Source organism: Pieris brassicae, chromosome 3 (assembly GCF_905147105.1).
Source record: "Pieris brassicae chromosome 3, ilPieBrab1.1, whole genome shotgun sequence".
Taxonomy (NCBI): domain Eukaryota; kingdom Metazoa; phylum Arthropoda; class Insecta; order Lepidoptera; family Pieridae; genus Pieris; species Pieris brassicae.
The window spans coordinates 10,232,786-10,257,913 of record NC_059667.1 but is presented as its reverse complement, the minus strand read 5'-3'; the positions used below and the strand labels follow the sequence as shown (position 1 = coordinate 10,257,913).

At 33.1% G+C, this 25,128-nt stretch overlaps 1 protein-coding gene across 7 annotated transcripts in view; it reads left to right on the top strand.

The window, feature by feature from the left end:
• LOC123706671 (polypyrimidine tract-binding protein 2) overlaps positions 1–24,789 on the top strand; it is a 322,370-nt gene extending 297,581 nt beyond the window's left edge. For 6 of the 7 annotated variants that reach the window (XM_045655987.1, XM_045655991.1, XM_045655989.1 and 3 more), the window contains 9 exons: positions 3,526–3,584; positions 16,112–16,319; positions 17,459–17,655; positions 17,979–18,012; positions 18,531–18,623; positions 18,982–19,096; positions 19,848–19,949; positions 20,240–20,317; positions 20,681–24,789. In XM_045655987.1, coding sequence (XP_045511943.1) covers positions 3,526–3,584; positions 16,112–16,319; positions 17,459–17,655; positions 17,979–18,012; positions 18,531–18,623; positions 18,982–19,096; positions 19,848–19,949; positions 20,240–20,317; positions 20,681–20,813 — 1,019 coding nt within the window. In that variant the 3' untranslated portion in view covers positions 20,814–24,789. The remainder of the gene's footprint in view (positions 1–3,525; positions 3,585–16,111; positions 16,320–17,458; positions 17,656–17,978; positions 18,013–18,530; positions 18,624–18,981; positions 19,097–19,847; positions 19,950–20,239; positions 20,318–20,680) is intronic. The other variant, XM_045655986.1, reaches the window with a different exon arrangement.
• Positions 24,790–25,128: the final 339 nt, after the last annotated feature.

Here is a 25,128-nt window from a genome sequence, read left to right as displayed (position 1 = left end):
CATTACGGAAAACTATTCCCAATATTAGACAAATACTACTAGTGCTTCGCAACATTATTGTCTGATATACACCATCATACACAATTCTAATCCCGGAACAAATCTCAATAAGAGCGCGTGGCTGTAATCCCTCCCCCACCCCGATTGGCTTTATTAAGGTGTACCAGACCGCTACAATTATTATTCGTCCCTTGTTTGTGGTACATGTCGCGTCTATGCTGGATCCACGTAATTAAGCTTTGGGGTCCGCTACTAATGTTATTTGACTTCTTTCTTTAATTTGTGATCTTTCGTTTAACATTTATTGTTATAGTTTAGTAATACTATTAACTTCGTATCATATATTTATATAATTCTATTTTTTTTAAACTGTGCATATTAAGGGTTAAGTATGAGAAATTTTTTTGCAATCTAGCGAACTGTCGAATCGACTCCCGGTTGGGGTCTTCCTTTGAAGAAACGACCAACAATTGTTTAAAAAAGATTATTTCCATAGGCTGGTTATCCTATCCTATGAAATAAAAACAAATGAGTTTTAAAGCCTGCATCTTTCAAGCATTTAAACACACTCACTAATGGATGTTTCTTTCCGCGTGTACAGTAAGTATAATCCAATTCAACTGCTTTCTAATGTAATTTTTTTCATTACAACTATTTACATAATATGTCCTTGTAGCTTTATATTTAATATGGGTACTTAGGGCTATTGAAATTCAAATTCCGTCTTTTTAATGTAAAATGTTCCGAGTGTTAACGAAATGAAAGAGCACAAATTGCGGGTGCATTCAAGTTTGGCAGCTAAAGAGAACTGAGATTTAAGATATCATATTATGCTGTAATCGGCTGGGCGGAAGCATCTCGCTTAAATTTACATTGCGAGCTCAACCTTTTACCCGAAAAGGATTAGTTAATTTTAATTTACAACAATATAGTTTTTAATATTGAATGAATTTGAAATGTACTGAATTTTATTTGGTTAAGTTATGTAAGGAAATGCTATCATTACAACTTTTATTTAATAGTTTGTTGAATAGTAATCACAATTGTATTTTAAAGGCTAAACGCAAATTAATATTAATAAGCTTAAATAATTATAGGGGGCATTGTAGGCCAAGTGGTTGCAACGTGCGACTCTCATCCTTGGAGTCGTAAGTCCTATCCCCGACGACTTTCTTTCTATGTGCGCATCAAACAGGTCTAAAGACCCAACAAGTCGACGGCGTTTATCAGCCACAGGCTGATCTTGCCTATTAGATTGACAAACGATAGTAGAACAAATACAGAATTCTGAGGCCCAGGCCTAAAAATATTATAGTGATTTATTTATTTTAATTATGGTAATATATATTATATACCTCGAACGTATATTACATATTTAGAAATTAGAGTCACATATAAATTTGATAATAACAGTTACGAGCCCAGGCAACGATTTCACGGAATGGTTCCATTGAATCATATAGTAAAATATCTGGCTAATAAATTAATTAATTAATATTACAAAAAGCTTAGTATAATTAACAATAGATTAGACGAAGTTAAGTTAATGGAAAAATGTACATTTAAAACAAACGTTCCATTGTCTTGGGCAAAATTAACAAATTTGGTTATACAATTGAAATACTCTTTGGGCTTTTCATCTTTATTTTTCTATTATTAAGCGAAAACGGTTTTTCTTACTCCAAAGTTAATTACATAAAACCTCCAATTTGCCGTAAGCCTTTATGCGTTCGTTTAATGTTCCTAGGCGGGCCTAAGGAAAATATGACTTTTAAAGACTATTTACGTATGTATGAGGAGAGATGTTAGTCCATTTACGCCATGCAGCGTTCCCGTGTTTTATAGCATCAAGTAGTAGACGGGAAAATTATTATTATAATAAATATAAAATTTAGATTTTTAAATTATTTAAAATCAATTAGTAACAGACTTTAACGCCGCTTAAAACCGAAATTCTATAAGTCGTCTTTGGTCACGAGTGATTTTTACACCAACAAAACCAGTCGCGCTACAACTTTTTTAGGTCTAGACCTCAGATTTCTGAATCTGGTTCATGGTCATTTGTCAATCTAATAAATACGTGATGAGCCTCCTATGCCTGACAGACGGGCCTACTTTTTGTCGTCGTCTTTTCGGGCGTCGACTTCTTGGGTCTAAGGCAAGCCGGTCTATGGTGTTTTCCTACACCGCGCCGTTCAAGCGAATGTTAAGTGCGCACGGAGAAAGAAGGTCCATTGGTGCTCAGCCGGGGATCGAACCAACAATCTCAGGTATGGAGTCGCACGCTAAAGCCACTGGGTCAACACTGCTCGTTCTCTATTATTAAATAATACAACTAATATATTATACAAATAATGTCTTTGAAACTAATGAATATCAATAATATATTCAATTCAACAATTTAAATAATTAATGATAAAAGCCGCATCTCAATAGTTAAGTGCCTGCGCATAGATATATCAAATGACGCAAAGTTAAGTCAACAGTTCTGAATGACTATAGACCCAAGTTTGCGAAGGTTAAATTGCAAGAAACTTGGTATTTTCAAGCATAAATGCGGTGCACCTGACTCGAAGTTGAAGATGGATCATATAGCATCACATTGGGCGCCTATTTCGTCTTACATTACGGCAATATTATCTGTCGTGAATTACTTTTGACATCTCGCATATCGCAAACACTCGAACTATTTAACTTTAAAGGCTGTTTTGATGTAATTTAATGCTCTATCTATCTAAACGCTTTGAATAAACAATGTGGGTCAGGCCGTAAGTACGTAGTGGTCTCGAGGGGAACATTTCTGATGCCTTCCTGCATCCTAATGGTGTGTTGGCATTAATAAAATCATTAATATTGTATGAAGTGTTTGTATTTAATGTACTGTACAATCATAATATCTATGAGCCGAACGCTGCAAGCGTTACAAAATGCTTGTATCAATAATAGTTTGTAAATAACAAATGTTTTGTTGGTGAATAATTTGGTAGTATGTTAAAACATTTCATAAAAATATGGATTAAAACTAAACATACGATTTTATACTGTCATATAATTGCGTTTCTCAAGATAGAGAGAGATGGAGAAAATTGGAGGAGGCATATACTCTGTATAAGAGGTCCTTGCAAAGATAAAATAAAAAAAATATTTATTTATAATTATTTATGTATAAAATGTTTAGTGTGTTATACACGTTATTTGTTAAAAGTATCACAGCTGTAGAGAAAGTTGTGTTATCTGTATTTATTTCCCCGGAGTTGATATCGACTAAAGTTTATAATAATAATACATAGCTTCAATCCGTTTAAAAAGTGTTTTCTTAATGTGTAAAAGCTATGTTAACAAAAGACAATACTATCAACATTTTTTTTTAAAAGGAATCCTCCCAGATATATCAGTAAGAAAATTATACCGCGTTTAACGTTAAAATCTTGTTGCAATATAACCTCATATTTCTTCCTAAAACATGCAACTTTATATCAAAATAGTTAAGTCGCAAAGATGTAAAATTACGTATTTTATTTTCAGATTCATTTCAAGCCTTAATCCAGTATCCGGACACGGGCTCCGCTCAAATGGCGAAAACGGTGAGTACTGTAAACTTCTCTGTTTTTATTAACTGTTTGTGAAGTAAAGCTATAAAACAAAGTTCCTATTGCCTCACGTTTCATTCAACTTAATGACTTGCTTTCAAACTATCTGGAAATGAAGTGACTTGCCTTAACTACGCTCCGAAGATCTTCCGAAGACTAGCCGACACACTGCTTTGTATCAATTGTCATCCATTTACTTTAAAACGTTCCAATCTTTTGTAGCGAAGCGAATTTAAAAGGTCAAATTGTTGTTTCCATTTGTTCGTCATATTAATCAAATCTTTTTATTCTCACCGGAACACTTCAGCTGTCTGTAATCTGATAAATAAGACTAATTTGTCATAAAACAGTTATAATCCATCCCGTTGGAGGAGGACTATATTATAAAAGACGTCCTTGGGAAAAAATATCTATATCTTTTTCAATGATGGGTGAATATTTCAAGGAATAAATGAGGCTTAATTATTATTATTATTATAAAGATAAAAGTAGAAACATATTAAAATAACAAAAACAATATCTGCGTATATGCATCTACGGTGAGAACATTGTGAGAAAATCGCCTATATTGGAAAAGCTGCATGTTGTATTTAAAAAATTGTTACACCACCACCATCAAACTGTTGAATCATCCTCCTAGCAGTTATAGATCACTGCCGTGTGATGCTTTCAAGGGGAAAGTGATTATATATTTAAAGGCAACGTGTCTTTATAGCGTGGGCGAGGATTTGGAGCATAAGTTTTACAACAATTATAAATAACTTAACTTATTATTATAAAAATTAGTAATTCTGAATGTTTAATTTTCTTATGAAATAAACGTTTTATTTATTTATAACGAACAAGCAAGAAATGAACTAATTAAATTCTAAAACTTATATTAGATTTTATTCAGGAAACAATACAGTATTAACAGCACTCACGCCAGAATAGTCCGCGGTCGAATGGGACATCATTTTTCTCCACAACTTTTCCCATTCGGTATTCATTTGCGTTAGAAGTTCGTCGTACAGCCGCCTACTGCACTGTTTTAACTTTATTTCTGATGCAGCGTTCAGGGCAAATTAAATTTCGTTTTGCGGCTTCCGCGGACTCGCTTTACGAGTATAATAATTATTGGACCTTTTTTTAAACCCGACTGTTATGATCTTTATTTAATACGATTGTGCCAGTTTCGATGTTATTTTATTAATTTGAATTTCGATATCTGTTTTCCTTTTCAATAAATTCTCGTAATAACCTGTTCCTTGATTATTTATATTTATAGAAGGTGAACAGATGTATGTCATGCCTTCTGAGACATATATCGTTTGTTACCATTTTTTCTTTAATAGTAAAAAAGTTTCCTTGTAAACTATATGTAGAAGGTTTAACTATAGAGAAAGGAATGTCTAGGATGAAGGAAATTAAATTAATTACAGGCGTTCCTCCTAATAGGCGTAATAAAGATTAACAGAAAGTAATGCTGAAGAATGAAAAGAACAGATAATGGTGAACATTCGTACGATATTGACGGAAATATATTTTTTCGTAACTTTTTTTTTCTTCACTTTCATGGATCCTAGTTAGTTTTTCACTTATTAGTTACAGGTTTCCCAATTATTCTAGAAAAAATAAACAACAATTCTCAATTTATTTTGCAAGAAAGCAAATTGCCAGAATATACGGTCATTGATTCAAAAAATATGATGTACATTGTATCCCTATTCGTAATTGTAAAAGCAACGTACAGGTTTAAGTTACGTCAAATTAAAGCTCTCGGCGAGGAAACCTCTCGTGAAAATTGAGATATCACTGGAATGCTGAAAACTTAGTAACGCTTAGTCGTATCTGACACGATTGAAGGTATGCTTAAAACCACACTACTGGAATTGTGTTGCACGAATTCGCTGAACAAAAATAACTATAGGAGAATTTACTTTTGGGAATTTTATTCCTATAGAATCGTCTGCGTTTGCATTCTGAGAAGTCAACATTGTTAAGACAATAAAATACTCAATCGTTCCTTAACTTGTCCCTAATAGTAGAATAAATATATATCGAAAAACAATGCTACTAATACTATCGAAATAAATTAGTATTTTAGTAAGTAATTGTTAACTCTTTCATAGGTAGTATTAACGCACCTACACTTGCCTTGTAAATGCGAAGGAATGTTATTTTTATCTAACAGTAACATAATTCCTATTTTTTAATTGAAATCGAAAGTATATTTTATAATTACTCTGTGTTTTTATTTATTTATAGGTTCGAAAACAACGTGTAGGTATAAAATTATACAAGAAAATATGACATCACAAATTGTACACACATACACATTAATTATATTAGATCATAAGCAGCTAGCAAGGGAAATATTTAAACAAGCAACCACAAATTAAATAAAAATGGAAATTAAACCTCATTAAGCGCATGATAAATAAATTAAATTGTAAGGTTTTTGAAACATATCAATAATTTCATCAATGTTAGTATTCATAATTTACTTAATATATCTAACAATAATGTATCAGCAATAACAAGCGTAAATTGTTAAATTAAAGGGTGTGACTTTAATACACGTTACCAGACGTCTTCACTAACGAGTACAAGCTCATCTTGTTACATTCTTTAAATCGGAAACTTCTATAACAAACTCAAAGAACTCATGCAAATAACAAGCCTTAAGCAAGGATGACATTCTAGCTTATTTAAAGAAATGAATTATAATTTACTAATAGAAAATAAGTTTAAGAACGCAAATTTAATTGCTTTAGACACTAGTAAATATACTAAATATACTGTTTGTATAAGACCGTAATTGTGATATAATTTAGAACATTAGTTTGAAACTTAAACTGTAGAATATTTTATTTAATGTATTGCGGTGTGCTTTAACAATTAATTACAACCTGACTAAGTTTGTCATTGCTGCTTATTTAAAAAGCACGTCAAACGTTTGGGATGGTTTGGATTCCCATTTCAGTTAACAATGATATCAGTTGATCACGACATTGATATTCATCCAGCAAATATATTTGTTCCTAGATTGTTAAAGGTATCGTATGCCTTTATTAAGAGATCTACAAGTTTATTTAGCTATACTATCTTCTGCAGAACTTTTAACCTGACATAATGTTAACAATAATTTCCGTTTCACATACGAATCATAAGTTAAAAATGAAATTGAAACGTCCCGCAAGGTAAGTGGCAGCACAAGTAAGTACAAAGTGAAGTGAAGCCGGATAGTGCTCCAACCACAAAGGGCAGAGTCGGATGTTGAGCGCTGAAATCCCCCGATCCCCGACTCTATGATCCTTGACATAAATCTCTAACCTCGCCATCAAATCTTTTCAGAGGGCGGCTTACACGCAGACACGAAATGTAAGCTCTTAATGTGCTCAATTCTTGTACGTACGGCTCGCGTAAACATGCCCTCGCTCGTAAATATACCTATTTCCCAAATCCTATTTACAAATGTAACCTATAAACTACCCCGCGTTACTAGACTTTATAACTGTTATATATACGAACGCGCCCAACATATATATTTTTACATTGAGAAGTCTCGGCTCGAAGGTTAGTTCCTTTACTTTAACATTCAGTCGGACGGTGAAGGAAAAAATCGTGAGGAAACCGGATTGCCTTAGACCCAAAAAGTCGACGGCCGCGGCGTGTGCACAGGATCACCTTATTGCCTATGTTGCTTAAAATACGGTTCCTAACATATAGAGTAGATAAAAGCAATCAATAACTTAAAAAAACTATTTCGAAAGAGAATCAGGCACTCTATTTTTGAACGTAGAAGGAATAGTAAGCCATTCCGTAACACGTATCGTAATCAAAGGTACTCCATCAATAAGCGATGATTGATAACCTGTGAATGTCTGAAATACGGATTCTGAGCCGTCCAGTAGTAATCCATAACAATGACGTTTATTGTTAGTGACTATTCAAACGATTCTACTACTTCTGTATTACTTATAAATCTTAAAATTTATTACAAAATCAACATATATTCATTTAAACATTTCTACACTCAAATGAAACATTTAATGGCTTTAAATGTAGTTGCCAGTTTTAAAATCAAGGGCGTAGAACTGGCAAGTCTCCGCCACTCTTTTTAATTGCCTACTATTTTATTTTCACAATATCTGGCGAAATTCTATTTTCAGCTTAAACAGCCCTCCTAAATACTTTACTAAAAGTTTATCCAAAGTTTAGTAAATGGAAATAAGCAAATAACGTACTGTGTAAAGCTTTTTTATTTGTAATAAATTACGTGTATTAAATTGCACGCTTTATTACGTTTTCAGGGAAAAGCATAATTATTAATAACTTGCGAGTTTTAATAATGAGATAAAGCTTTACATATTTCATTAACGAATAGCTTAAATGTGATATAAGCTCGAGTTTATTTTATGTTCCATAAAGTGAAATCCGAGGCAGCTTTATGGACTCAAGGTGCGCTTTGTTTACATTTTAAAATTGCACTTTGCACCGAACCACATCTAGCCTGTGTCAACGGAGTATTCAAACGATGTGTCGAAAATATTACATCGTGCAACACAATATTAGATAAGCAAAATAAAACAATATTCTGGATCATAAAACGTTAAACAAGACGTAATATATAATAAATATATCACCATTGCTGGCGTTCTTGATACTTAACTAAGAGTGTTCGTTCGATACGTCGAGGAATCGTTGTCGAATAGGTTGAGGCTAAACACAAAATTCCACTCGTATCTCAATACATGGAACAACATCTGAGCTTTGAACCACTTTATAAAACTGGCTGACAGTAGTTTCGATTGTAATACACCTTTGTGTCCAACTAGAAAATATATTAAAAAAGCGTACCAATTCTTAATAGACTGGCCATGTCTACATAGCTTAGAATCTCTTCTATAAAAGTCTAAAAAAAACATTTAACATACATGCAAATTTAGCCAGGTTGGATTTGTCCGTCAAACAAGCCCAAACATATTATATATCTAAAGAAACCTTCGTCTGTATATTATTAAAAGTATTGTTTTTGTAATTTAAATGTATTATATTTAAATATATAAAGTAATATTGAGTTAACGACCGTCATCACTAAACAAGTAAGATCTTAGACTTCATTATCGCATTGCACTATGCTAATGGTTTGGCAAAATGTGGGCACTTGTTTCCACCGTTATATTTACATAAAAGCAGACGTATTTACTTTAACGCTAGTCTAGAAAATAATTAAATGTTGCATTGAGAAGTCACTTATAGGTGTGTTTGTCAAAGGCTTTGTACCCGTGAGCATTGTTTGCCTAATGGCTTGAGTGTGTCTCTCTGAACTTGTGCATTCGAATTACGATTATTCACCATTAGTCTCTCGGTCAAGGAATATATCGAACGACGAGCTCAAGAATTGACAGAAGTGTTATCACATAAAAAATTCCTATTAAGAAAAAATCATGTTTATGTACATGTGTGACCACCACTCTCCACTCTGTGACCAAGACTTAAAGTTATAGTACCACTGTTTTTTGTATATATAAATATGAAAGTTGATCGGATTTTGTCTTGACTCCTATTGAATTTAAGTTACGCGTTTTATTACTGTTAGCTTGCTCAGTGTTATTATTGATCTTCTTTTGTAAGGTTCCTTGAGTTTATGTTATTCAAATCAAATTAAAGAAGGTTCTGTTTTATCGAATCAAATTGTAAAACAATTTACACAGAATCGAAACAAAAAAAGGCTACAATATTTAATCTACAATTATAAAGAGGAGAGGTTTTTTTAACGAATAAACTCTAAAACTATTGTAACTTTCAGCATTAGAATGCTACACTATCCCTTAGTCGCAAAGGCTTTTATTTACAAAAACATAAAAATTTAATGTCTAGCCATACGAGACCGGTTCCAGTTATTTTTAATGTAAAGCTAGCGTAATAAATTATTATAAAAAGCGACTTATTTTTTTAGCAGTGGCTTCAATGTGTGATTTTCATCCCTAGGTTCGAACCCCGACTGTGCACCAAAGGAGATTAAGTGCGCATTTATCTTTCGCTCGAACGATAAAGTTCTTAGACCCAAAAAGTCGACGGCGTATGTCAGGCACAAGAAGCTGATCACCTACTTGCCTATTAGATTGACAGATGATCATAAAACAGATATAGACGAATCTGAGATCCAGACTTAAAAAGGATGTGAATGATATATTTTTATTATTTCTATATATACCATATAGTGTATTCTAATTCTTAATAATCTGCATTAGGGCTTATTTATGGACGCGCTAACGATTTATACTTGATTAAACTTTGTGCTCAATCAAGGATAAAATAAGACTTTATTCACGATAGGATTTATTATATATAAATGCACTGCGTTTTATAATAAGTCACCTCTTAGTCAATATTCTGAATTCTGTCTTGCTTTATTTACATAAATAGACGAATCACATCTTCGACATCCGTGACGATGGCTTATTTTACCTGCAGGCTCTGAGTTTATTTTTGAGAACATATATTTGTTTAAGGTTTAAAAAGGCAAGGTGAATCGCTACTTGCTTTCAAAATCAAAGTTATAAGTAAAAGAATCTGTAAGTAATGCAGAAATGTGCACTTTTTAAGAGACCTCTAGCCGGGACTAAGAAGACAATGCGCGTACATGGTCACTCAGTCGGTTATGTTTGTTTCAAAATAAGACTTTAAGCTCAAGCTTAAAACATACGGAAGGTAAATAGTGTGAAAGCGATAATGTACTCAATCACTGACGTGGACATCCTCAATTAGGTTAGGTACACATTCGCGGAACCGAACAAACCATTTTCGGTCCATTGGACAATGTAATTAATACTCAGGACTACCCTTAATTGTAGGCGACAGAACGTGCGACGTTGTTATCGTTCAAACACCACTCCTTCCTATCACTTACACCATTAATCTACGCACAAAATTCTGTCACTTAATGAACGCCTCACCGTGCAAATTGATATTGTATGAATATATTGTTCACATTGTCAAACGTTTAAATCATTCCGCACGGCCGGAGGTACAAAGCATTTGTCTTTTCATGATCGAACTTTTAATAATTGATAACAACCTCGATGTTACAAACGATGTTTGACACGAAACGAGCTGGCGAAGTTGAGGCTTTGTTAGTGGACCTAAACACGCGGGCCATAGGACGTGCAATTTTAATCGTTGAACCGCCTGCATTTACTGGCCGGTGCACCTTTATAGTTTAAATTGAAAACAACTTGAGGGCTTTAAGACATGTTTGGAGACTATTAAAAGTTCCAAACTTAATTTATAATAGATCATATGTTTACGTAAACATAAAGGAGTCGATTTAAGATAGTTTTGTTTAATATATTGAAACTAGTTGATTGTTTTAGAGGTTAGCTTTTGAAAACATACTAAAATATACAATATTTAAAAGACTCGATTATTATTTATATTATTAGCACTATTGTTATATACTATTTAACGTAACCTATATTATAATAATAAAAAGATATATATGTATATAAAAATTGTAAAAGATCAATATATATATATTATTAATAGAGCAAATACTTGCAAAAAATCAAAAGCCACTTGTAGCATTTTTTTATATCTGTGAACGAGCGTCTAAGAAATTATTACTGTTCATTAGTCACACAATGTCTGTTGTAACACTGCGACCTGCATTTTTGTAAAACTATTGTTCAAATTCTTACTTCTTCTCTTTTGTTTCTTTAATTTGAATCACGAAGTTTTTGCGGAGCAACTAATAACTAATATTATTTTCTAATAATTTGATAACAAGATATAACTAACATACCTTAAATTTTCACACTAAGTGAATGTAATTCCTTGAGAAATAAAGTATCTTTGAACCAAACTTCTCTTAAAGTCCAATAATCCAATAATAATTGTCTTAACAAATCGGAGGGAATGGATCCACAAAATATATAAGCTTATTAAGATATAAACAATATTCTTTGTCTATAAATAATCTCTATCAGAACACAGTGAGCTGATGTACACAGATCCAATAAATGAACAGTGAACTGTGTCCACTGTCGTCTTTCTACTTTTGTTTGTATTTAAAAGCTTTTAATTATATTTATTTCAGTGCAGAGCCCCGATAGTACCGTAAGAGCTCTCAGTGTTGGAGAATTTCTGTTTGCTTACATTGTCCGATAAAATATTACACTCAACAATATTGGGATTAATTTTTTCGCATAGTGAATAATAAAAGCTTTAAATGTGTATATCTTTACTGTAATAATAGGTAACAAATAAATGTAAATACAATTTTAGTTTGTTCGTTTAAAGTTTCGGGCTTAACTATTTAAATTGTTTTAGTTTATGAGGTACTTAAATTTACTAAAATATACTTTATATCAGCAATAAATCGCTACCGCATATGGTAATGTATAGTTACTCCATGGCTGGCCATGCGTCATACTCGTGAACTGGTGCTACTTGTGGTGACTGGTCGTACTTCAATTCGTGTATACGGTGATATTAGTTATTTCGTCTACATATTTGCTTGTTGTTCCACGAGAATGTAACTGCGTGCTCCTATTTCACCATGTCTCCGGCTGATAGAGGACAAATCTTTGTTTTTAATTTATTTTATTATTATTTTTAACTTAAAATGTCATGTGGATCATGGTGTAATGGTTGTAGTTCCTTACAAACTTTGTGTAAAACAAATAACTTGGCTATTAAAAAGAGTGGCAGAGAGTTTATTGCCAGTTCTTCTCTTCCGTTCTACGCCCTTGATTTGAGAACTGGGAATAAATGTAAAATTAGAAGCATTTTATATACATTTCTGTTTTTGACGTTCATAAGTGTACATTGTGTTACATGAATAAATTATTTTGAATATTGAATTTTAAATCAACATCAGGTTCCTACCCGTTTGCCTCCTGTATGTGCTTTTTCAAATCAAAATTAATTTATTCATATTTGTATAAATATGTACCAGTATGTATGTACGTAAAGCGGTCGGGAAAAACTGGCTTCACTTTTTAATCGCCAAGTTTTTGGTTTCACGGAAATGGTAAGGAACTGCAACCTGTTTATGCAAGCTTACTCGATGTACCATTTAAATATACGTCCTTCAGTGCTTATGCAATGTTTTTCCTTATCAGTTACTAACAATTTAGAAATTAATGTGACAAAACATTATTCACCAAATTAAGAGAATTTGGTGAATAATGTTTTTCTGTTATTTAGTTAATTGATTCTGTTAATAATTTTGACATCATCATCATCGAATATTATTTGACATATATATCGAGACAAAAATTGTTTATCTAGCTATCCGTGGAAAAACCTTCAGAATTAGCAACAGGGGGCGGATTGAGGCGGACCGCACTTAATCCTTCTCTAAGAAGTCTTTGCTTAAACGAGTTCTAACGAGCTAAAGATAAAACAATTACGAGGACGTGATTAAGAGTTACCGAGGACACTTGTTACGTCTTATGAGCTCAAATCAAGTGTCAAAGATGTGTTTCAAAGTAGTTATTTTCCTAAATATAATCATTGGTATTAGTAGGCTGGCCTTTACGCAAAGGAAATATTGATTATTAGGACAATTCAATCTGGCTATTCGCTATGTGCGTCACTTAAACTGTGAAATCGCTGTGTGTATAGGAATATTGTGTTTTAAACGCTCTTATTAAAACATAACATAATCATAATTTCAAAGACATATTATGATGTAAAAGAATTGTTTTAGCTGTATTTAGCGTATTTGTTTCTTGTTTATTCATTTACTGTTAATATGACATTTTATATAATTAAGTAAAGATGACATTTTATATAAGCAATAAAAAATAATCTTTATTCATGACAGAAATAGGGTTGTGACAAAATCCATCTCATCCATCGCTAGTCCCCACTAGGGTGCCCTTGGTTGTGGATAACTAGATTACAATTATTCCGTGGTACATGTTGAAAACACTTATTTTTAATGTAGTCTTAGTGTTCCATCTAATCAAACACAAGTCGTTTAAAATATTAAGTATGCGTGAATGTATAATTATGTGAATTAATGTGTGTGCGTGTGTATTTGAAAGTGTCGTTGTTATAAGCGTACGCTGTGTCAGTTGTTTGCATCTCAGTCATGCCAAAATACGTAGTAAGGCCAAGGCTAAGGTAAGGAATCGAATCCAATTCGGCTCGGATAGATTGACTCTCTCAGAATTAAATAGGCAATTACTTTACCGTAGAGACAATTCAAAATATCGAAACGATACCGCGACAATACAACGTATAGCGTGTTAATCATTTTCCAATAACGGCTAAATATACCGCCGCAATCAAAATGTGTCTACAAAAACAATTACGTATCAAAGCGACCTCCTTCTTATGTGCTTTTCACATTTCCATATAAGTAGAGGTATAAGCGAACCAATCTATTCACGTCTACACATCAGGGGGTCCACATTTGCATATAGAGCAGAAATTTATTAAATCTACAGCCAATATTCAGCTTTCCGACATTGAACTCTCACTTATTCATTGCGTTTCTGAAAATTTTATTTGATTGTGAAAGGTATTCGAGGTTACTTCGCCTGTTCATTGTAAAAAATTCAGCAAATCTTTGTTTAAAATTTCCACTGAGCGTTCCGTACGACCAATTCTTTAACATTTGTGACTAAACTAGAAAGTATTACTAATAAGAGAGAGATCACAATTTCTTAAACCTCTTGACGGACTAATTTGAACTTATCCAAAAGATTCTCAATGCAGTTGTAAGTGTTCGTCCAAGGAGGCTTAAAAGAACAAGGCTTGTTCAATAAAATCGCGTAATAAAGGGTGATATTTATACTTGATATTTATGGAATAAATATTATTTTTTTTAATATCAAAAACGGTTAAACGTACTACATACAATTGGATAAATGTATCCAATTATATCAGTGTTTTTTCTGGTTAACTAGTTGAAATAGTACGGTTTGGTCTAATTGGTCGCGGTAATTCACGTCAAAGAGTGGACACGCCGCAGGCACCACGGTCCCCTAATGAAACGACTTCAGGAAACGCCCGAGGTGCAATTATTGAACCGTTTGAATTAAAGAAGCAAACCGTTTCTCTAAGGAAAATGCAATAAAAATTCAACAACGATATCGATACTTTGTCGCTGTGGTATTACTTTAACAAACACTTTAATGGCACCTTGAATGCATAATAATATAAGATTTGAATTTGCAGAATGTAATGGATATAAACATCTTTCTGTGTTTAGTTTTTACATGGACTATAGTAATATGAAATAAAACATTGACGCTACAACCCTTCTTAGGTCTTGGCCTCAGATTTATTATCCATGATCATTTGTCAATCTAATAGGCAAGTAGGAGATCAGCCTACTGTGCCTGATACATGCCGTCAACTTTTTGAGTCTAAGGCAAGCCGGTTTCCTGTCCGGTCCTCGCCATGATTTTATTTAACTGGAGTATAATGAGCGTAAATATTTTCATTAACAAGTTTACCCGTCATATATACTGTGTTTTGTTTTTTTGTAATCTGTATACAATATGGCGGTGTCTTGATTTATATTCTCTTTCGTTTACTGTACAAATAACCACGATTTTTGCTTATATTTTACATAAGAATTTCTTGAAATGTTTTAAAAATTTATTTATTTTGATAAATGACATAGAATTACATACCTCGTTTTTAATTAGTGCATCCATTTTTCATGTTTTGAAAAAGTTCAATACAAATTTATATTACAAAGTTCATGGAAATTTTTTCAAACATATATAATTGGAGAATATAAAGATTCACGGGTTATTAAAAACTTTATTTCATTCAGAATATTGTAAACTATTTTTCCATTGGAAAAATATCATGTTTACTTTTACAGTGGACGTCGTGGACGGGAATAAAGCTCACAGGAATGGGCTGAGTGCTGTTGCATTTTAATTAATTCCCTTTTCTATCGCGATGTACCGTTATCAGGCTGCCACAGGCGTCGAGGACAAACAAATTTCCCAGAGAACCATTTTGATACGGTCATATTGTATTTTTCTTTGTGATTAATACTTCTTTTTTACTCAAACATTTCGATAGTAATAATTAATAAAGTGGTCTGAAAGTGATGTGAATAAGACCCTAAACACAAAAAACGATTTGCGTGGAGCACTAAATTGCGATTTATTTGTGACAGAGCGCTTGCACGAGAGTATAAGCACTTTGAATTTGGATAACAAATAATTCGTATTGATAAGCACTGCGTAGGTCAGCCTCTACAACGTAGATAGCTTGCTACGACATTGAGTAAAAGTAATCAATAAATATACCGCAAATAATTATTTATTTACAATAGCAAACTACATGTAAAAAGTTAATTAAACAAAACTAATTTTAAAAGTAGCCAAGGTGACATGACCCGTTATGTACAATTTATATTCACTTACATAAGAGGTATATTATTATAGGGATTGTGAGAATATTTTCTGGAATGAAATTATTATTATATTTAATATTGTACTCTCTTGCCCTGGTCTAATAGCTGCTGAGGTGCCTGACCTATATCATTTTGTTAACAGGCCCTAGACGGTCAGAACATTTACAACGGCTGCTGCACACTGCGTATCGACTACTCAAAGATGACTTGTCTCAACGTGAAGTATAACAATGACAAGTCTAGGGACTACACCAACCCGACCCTGCCGTCTGGAGATGGCGACACCCACCAGCTGTTGACCAGTGAGTTGATGTCACTGCGCGCCCGCCTCCTGGCCGCATCCGGGAAGAGTTAGTCCAATACTAATCCACATCTGCCCTTGACAATCTTTCAAGTATACGTGATCCGCTACTGAAACAAATGTATATTAAACAATTGGATGTTTTGACGAACTATTGTGTAAAATTTGAGTTTCTTCTGTCTTCATGTATACTATATATATAAACATAAACTTATCTTTAAGAACACTGTCTAACACGTAATTCCAACTTCTTCAAATATAAAAATAAAATATAGTCTATACTTAATTTGGACCGTTGCTTTATGTTACAGTAAATTTAAGAGCTTGCTTGCTTTTTGACTAATTCTTCATTAATAATATTTTCACTATACTAAATATTCTAAAAGTAACTTTAAAGTAGTATATTTGTTTCGCAACGGGTCACGCCTGCGAAAAAGGGCAGTTGTCACAAGGCTCTGGACGCTTTAGCACCTTCCTACACTGTCGCAACAACCGCAATGTTTGTCTTCTCTAACGAAGTTTTGTTTAAGTGTTTGTTACGACGTATTATATCCCTCGAAATGTGTTAAGCACTGTTTACTCACTGTTCCCGAGTTTATCTTTGCGAAAGCACTTTTCTCGTTTTAACATTAAATATACGTTTTCTTGTATATGTATTATAGGATAATATCCATAACAACGTCTTATTTACGGCTGCAAACTTTGGCATTAAGGCTTTTGTATTATCTTCACTATTCCATTCTATCTCGTATCGTGTTTATTATTCATAATCAATTCTAAATGTTTCCACAGTGACTAATAACTTTTCATAAATCCCCACTGCACCGTAGAGGGTTGTGATATATGAGGATTATTCCGACACACTCGATTTGTTGCTTTTGTTGTTATGCCGTTTTACATTCAAGGGATCGAGCAAAAAGATAGCATGATGTTTTACGTCGCGACTTCACTGCTATGTTTTAAGTTCTTTGTTCTAAATTGTAATATTAGGGTTGAAATAAGGCCCCAAATTTTTAAACAGCTCATTGTTGTTATAACAATAGATTGTGTTAAAATAACCTTAGAATTTGTATTATTTTTTATGTAAACTTTGTAATGTAATTATTCGAAAATTATTTTAACTATACACAGAGTTTAAGCTTAACTATACACAGAGTTTAAGCACTTAAGTCGTGTACTTTACTCTAGGTGGTGGTGTTCTAGCACCTCCTTTCCTTGGCCTTGGATCAGGATTGGCCTCACCATACGGCGTTGGCGTTGGAGGAGTCGGCCTGCCAGCTTTCGGAGCCCTAACTCTGACTCCAGCCTCACCGGCCCTTCGAGCCCTCGCCGCACCGCCGTTGCCCCTAGCAACCGTCCTCCTCGTGTCCAACCTAAACGAAGAGGTCTGTACTACACCAACCAGTAACCGCGAATTTCCAATACTGTTGAACAATATTAGATTGATTAGATTCCACAATTATGAAGCATATTGATGAACTAGATATTCTATTGACAAATTCTGCATTACGCTAACACAATAGCCAGTAACGTCATTTTATTAAGTGGGATCGCATCGAACGACTAATTAATTAAACCATAGTCGGCGTTACGGGCTGTTCTTTATCCACTCCTTAAATAAGTTGCTAATTTTATTTATAGATATGATGTCAGATATCTTTTACGACTATTTATAATACTATCTCTTTTCTCTTTCCTATTGTTTTAGATGGTCACGCCTGACGCTCTCTTTACCCTTTTCGGTACGTGTGCACACATTCCGTATTTTATATTAAAACATTAATATTACTATACTGAGCCCCTGTCTGCCTGGAAGACAAATTGTCTAACATTCTGGATTTCTTTACTGATAACCGCATCCATTGACTTGGCGTCGAAGCTTCGCTTGTTAACACTTTACATTCTGTGATCATTCTCAGCTTTATTAACTGACAATTTGTGTTTCAGACGTTTTAAATGTAGCAGATATCGAGTTTCATGTTTACTTGCTTCCGAATTCAAATGTTGAAAGACAATGTACAGTAGATTTCCACGTAGTTATTGAAGAGGGTCTAAAGTAGCTTAGTGTTAAAAGCCCATAGTGTATTGCATTCAGAAAAACGGAAGCTTTACGTGACCAGATAGAGTATAGATTTTCACTCTTGTTTTTCCTTTTCAATAATACAATGAAGCTTGTAGACCCATGTAGTTTGATTACGAAAAGGGTAGGATAAATTGACATGAAATATTGTTCCGTATATAACACAGTTTTACCATTTAGGAGTGTATGGTGATGTGCAACGAGTGAAGATCCTATACAACAAAAAAGATTCAGCTTTGATTCAGATGGCGGAACCTCACCAAGCTCATCTAGGTATGTCTCTATGGCTATAAAGGCGAGTTTCGTACGAATGTTTAGACATTTATTTTTGCCTTTGAGCACGTACGTCACGGATTTGTGAATGTTCTAGTGTTGTATCTCGTAAAAGCAAATAATGATCGCACTCATGTTGAGTGAGTTACTTGTTTTCTATTTATTATTGGCTTTTTCTCTTAAAGTAAGTGTGTTTTTACTAAATATATTCTAGAAGCATATTTCTTATTATTATCTGAGGCATCTTTTAAAATGTTAAACCTAATTTTTGATTTTTGAGTAATTATTTAGTTAATATCGCCTCGGGAACTCCATTACTATAAATATTTCATATTCAAATGTATTGCAACAATTCCAGCCATGACTCACATGGACAAGTTGCGTGTCTTCGGAAAAGCTATGCGTGTGATGCTTAGCAAGCACCAAACCGTGCAGTTGCCGAAGGAAGGGCAACCAGACGCTGGACTTACACGGTATGTTAACATTGTCTTTAACTATAATTCTGTACTAATAATATAAAGAGTATATATTTTTATTTTTTATAACTATTACGACTCAAAAATTACTAGTCTTATTTTTTGCCATGACAGGTTGACGTGATAAACCAGTGTTATATATAAAATAATTAAAAGACGGTATAGCCCTTTTAATACGTTTTTTATTTTGTTTGTTTTTTAACAAGTATCAGCCTCTCTGTTCACACGTAAATTTTTGTCACGATAAATTTGGTTGAAACTAATTTGCGGGTATCAAAAAGATCACAGCCGGGGTTAATTCCCGCATTTAGGCGGTGGTAAAATATTTTCCTGTACCAAGTATTGTATATTATCAAAATCTGTGAAGTGTATCTGTTAATAACCACTGCTATAATCATATATAGATATATATTTTAATTTTGTCTTATACAATATCAATTTGGCAAAAGCTTAATGTACTCGGCGTATTTATTTATTTAAGTTCACCACATCATATATAATGCTATATCGACAGCATATGTTTCAAAATATAAAAAATAAATAATAAAATCTCAACAAATATATGCATTTCCAATTTTAGATTTTACTAGTAATTCTTTGATTATTGTTAAGCAAAAAAGTACCAGCAGATTAGGTATCAGATCGGCAGTTAACAATTTTTTTTTTATTAATCATCCCACTACGGAATATCAACCTCTGGATAAGTATATTTAAATTAAAAATCTAATCATTTATTGTACGCTTCCAGTGACTACTCGCAAAGCCCACTGCATAGATTCAAGAAGCCGGGAAGCAAAAACTACCAAAACATCTACCCGCCCAGTGCTACTCTGCATCTCTCCAACATTCCGTAAGTTTTTTCAAATGTCATAGCATCAAAATATGAAAATTGCTCAAAATTCTTCTTATGATTTCGGTTCAAATTCTACAGCATTAATCGCAGATTTTGAATACATTAAAAAAATGTATAAAATATACACTAAGCCGTCTAAACGAATTTGTTAAATAAGAATTTGAAATAGTGCTGAAAATTTCAAAAACCGTTAAGAAATATCGCACGGAATGTTCACCTTACATTTATTCGCAATTTCTAAGTTATTGTTCAATTCCGCTTCAAGTTATAACAATGAATGTCCGCAGAGCGACCGTCTCCGAGGATGACATAAAGGACGCGTTCACCAAACGCGGATTCACTATCAAGGCATTCAAATTCTTCCCGTGAGTATTCAAATAATTCCTAATTTCGGGTATTTTTAAATAAAAATATTGTTTTATTTATTCCTTTACACAGTATTTGTTTGTGTATATTTGTGTTTATTATAATAAAAAATAATGTAATATTGTTTCTGAAGCTTGTTAACTGGGTTTATTTTCGTACTTAGTAAACATATAATTACTGTAAAGAAAAATATTTTCACGTTCAAAATTATTTAATTTTAATATTAAAATTGAGATTTATTTTATTTGCGAGCTCTATTGTCCACGACTTTTTTCGCGTAGAAAACAACACCGATATCGATTTAGCTGCTTTGCTGTGATTAAGTATCCATTTAAAAAATACACTTAACTTAAAAAATGCAGGAAGGACCGCAAGATGGCACTCGTGCAACTTCCGTCCATAGATGACGCGGTGGCGGCTCTCATCAAGATGCACAACTACCAACTGTCAGAGTCCAACCACCTTCGAGTCTCCTTCTCCAAGTCAAGTATCTAAACATCCGCAAGGAATATCACACAAGTGTCGCATTTCTGCCCAGTGTACGGGGACGCAAGCGACATCTCAATTTATTTTCAGAATTCTTAATTTTAAACTACTTACACATAGTAGTCTTTAAAGTATGACGTCTAATGTCAGTTGTCTATGCCATGTCAGATGTCACATGCCTCGAGATGTTGCCTGCGCACCCGAGAGAAGCCCTGGCGACTACCTCTCTTACAATCGAGAATAACTCGACTGAAATTATAATGTATCTGTATTACGCTTACTTGGAACAGTTTAGATAAGTGCTATAACTCTACTTCCCTAGTGAAGACGTACGTTTATCTAATTTAAGAAAGCGCCATCTGTCGGCGACTGTTAATATTACAGCAATAGGCATAGTCAGAGAGGTTTTATATTTTGTGTGGTATTTCATTCCGTGAGTTATAAATTATTTTTAAACATTATATTTTATTTTTATATTAGATATACGTTTCCAGTGATCGAAGCAGATCGCAATGAGATTGCGCAGAATTATTTCCATTTTGGCGATATCTATGAGCAATGTCAAACATTGCAACGGTTGCTTCTGCGAGCATATTTACACTGAATATATTCACTTTGCATTGTTAAACATAAATATATTTCTTTTTTCACATTAGTTGCAGTTATAAGATTATATTTTATACATATATTTTATTCACTATTTTAATATGCACAATTTATTATTGCATTTCTTATTAAGTATAGTTTTGTGCGCATACACATTTGGTATTTTTTAAATCGCTCTGATGTTTAGAATGTGTATGTGTGTGCAATATTAGTTATAGACAATTTATTAGCGTTAAGTTAGAACCGGTTCGATCCGGAACAACTTTACTTCCACGTTTCGTTATTTAGCAAAATATTCTGTCGGTCGTTTCGATGATTCTCGGTTAGTTAGTGTAATCACAACTCATCTGTCTGCGGTTCGAGTGACGTAATGACCGTTTCCGAAATGTGTCAACAGTGACATGACGTTCGACGCTAGACCATAGACTAGAAATAGTGTAGAAACTATCACTAACGGTACGTTCAGTGAAATACTAGTGACGTGATGCATTTATTTGATGTTAATTTATATTAATGGTAGCTACAACACTATAAATGCGCGTGCATGTTTCACAAAGTGATTAATTATTTATTTATTCCCGGTTCGACATTCGAGATGAGTCGTCGTGGCCTCGGGAAATGGGATCCGATTAGCGCGTCGTTGTCAGTATTTACACTAACTTTAGCGACAGTATTTTAGTATAAATCTCTCGACACTTTGTATATAATTCACTCGGCTCCGATATTCTACTCTACGCCAATTGGTTTTCACACATCTTTGCCTTCTTTTAAACATGCGTCTAGTCCAATTCGAATGAAATTAACTCGTGGTTTAAGTATTTTTCTAACAATTACTAGCACTCGTTTGTCTACGCCGCTCGGCGTCTCTCCTCAAATTGGACCAGTTTAAGTGTTCAGTTTTACGTCCATTCAATGTGATTAGGCAAACATGCGTGAAACAGAGACCTGATTTGACGACTAAGAATTGTTATCGTGTTCGTTCACGGACAATTAAATCAATTATTTTAACAAATATAAGTAAAGTTAGGTGTTCTACCGCTGTTAACGGTGATTTCATTACTCCGTATCTCAACTGTCAAGTTTGACAATCGACTCGAAATGTAAATTGTCATTTGAATCAATTGTAACTTTTAGGCTTGTACTAGAGTCACAAAGAAATGCATAGTCGTCTGTGCAAAACCGCACGATTCAAAGCTCTCTCGCTTAAGACGTTTCATAGTGAAAAGTGATTATGAATTTCCATCTCGATAATAACGCAGACGAGAATTATTTACACTAATAAAATTGTATCATAATTATACATCACGTATATTAATGATAAAACTAGAGCTTAGTAAAATGGTTAAATTAGTTTTCAATAAGACGTAAGGATTGTTAGAGTTGTACTAAATATCGTTTTGGAATATCAAAATGTAAGTAAATCGGATTAATGATGTTAGGAGACCAGGGTGTGGTGATATTTTGCACAATTCTCAAATTGAGGAAGAATCCGATTCACGGAAAGCGTTTTTCTAAAGAGGTTTGATTTTAATCTTTTAACTCGAGTCGAGAAATGACATATCTGTATTTACAAGCGCCACACGCAATGCACAGATTTAATTTTGACGTTTGGCAACTGTTTGTCAAATGTCAAATCGGCGAGTCAGTCCCTCGCTCGAAGGCGCGTGTGGCGTTTTCAGGCCTAAGAATTCCTTAACACTGACTAATAGATAATTATAGAAAATTATGTGTTTAGAAAAGTATTTTAAATATTTAGAATAATATTGTACTGTAAGAGGTTAATTAAATCAGTGTTTAGAATGAGATGCCAAATTTAAAGTCAATACACATTATTTTAGGTAAAATCTTAAATTAATCTTAACATATTAAAAAGTTGATGAAAAATGTTACAGTTAAATTATATTTGAGAGTTTTATTATGCGCAATTTATGCAATTTTATTCGTAGTGAGACCATTGTTTCCATTCGTTGGTTATGTGTTACTGTTAATGGATGGATGTGTCTGTTCGTTCGCTTTTCTGTTTTTCTCTCATTTAACCGTCTCCCGGTTCGAATACTACATTTCATGACACCCTAGAGCATATCATTTATCTATTTTTAGTTATGTAACATCTATTTATCGTACTATATAAGCTGTAGGTACTTTAGTGATCTATATCAATATGAATAAAGGCCAACATATCAGTAAATAAAGTTCGGTTAAGGCATTACGGAATTTCTATCCTTTTTTCATTTTGTCTCCTCGTTTATAGTTTTAAGTTTCGAATATATTGAAAGGTTTCTTATTTTAGAATAAGCCTTTGTGTGTTTAATTTCATTCTTATTTTTAATTTCGTAATTAAACTATTATACCCATTAAATGCTTTTCTTTATTTCTCCTCGCCTCATTTTATTTTAACCGCTCCTGAACTTTATCCAAACTTTCCTGAAAGGGTTGAAATAATGTGTAAATAAAATTTTAAAGGGGATCAAAAATAAATGATGTTGTGCATCGTCGATCTAGGCATACCTTAGATCTAACTCTTTCGTAAATGTAAATGACACCCGCATTCAACGTTTCAATAACATCTTCTTTCGACTCTTCTTATCTTCGTCTTTTCTCGAAATGTATTTGAATGAATTTAGGAGGATTACAGGTTGTTAAGTTAACGTGGAGGGAGTGAGGGACATAAAAAAACCGATGTTATTTTATTAAGGATATTATCAAAAGAAGTTACGCACAGGGTAATACAATTAAATTTATTTTTACTTGTCCCGATTTGAAATCGGGAGGAGTCTATTTATCCGTGCCACGTCCCTTATTCCGACGAGTTGAAAGAACTGAAACATTCATATTGAAACGTAAAACTATCAATTAGACAAAGTGTATAGCTGTCAGCTACACTCTTGGTGTGCGACAGTTATTGTTAAAATATCCAGTGTAAATACCTATATACAACTTTATAAATAAAAATTATTAGTATTTATTACAGATTTTACCTACATAATCATTAATTAAGGACTTAGATAAAGTAATCCTATTCTGAAGTAGTGATTAATAGAAGAATGATATGAAAAAGTAAAAATAATCCTTGTAGCGACTCACCTGCCCCGTACTCGTTTCTTTTCTTCCCTTTTGAAATAAAGGTGTGCAAATTAAAGGGTTGTGTGTAAAGTTAAAATAGTTTATTAGATGTATACAAACAGATTGTCCCGAAATGTTATTTCACCGATTTATGTAAAGCACATCTGTTTATTTTATCTGTGAATAAAATATTTGACGAAAATGAAGTTATTACTCAATCCTAAAGTTGTTAATTCTTATTCAATCAACATATTTACTTAATAAAACGTTTCCTTAATATTAACGTATATTTACCGAAGTAAGGTACACACCTATGTTATTGAGTTTATATTTTATTAACTACTTGTTCATATTCCTTTGAAGATAAAATGAATATAACTATTAGAATATTTTAAGCATTTTGTAATAAAATTATTAAAAATGGTTTGTGTCATTTTATTTACCACTCAAGGTATTCACGTTAAAATTGTATCTATTATTAAATTAATTATCTTGAAAAATATAAAACTATTATATAGGAGTATATTTAATTAAATCATGTTAAACGAAGTTACTCTTTAACACTTTGCTCTTACCGCCGCACTTGTTCATATGAAACTAATTATTAATTTGTAGTAATGCAAATAAAAGTTACAGATATTGCGGCGCCATCTAG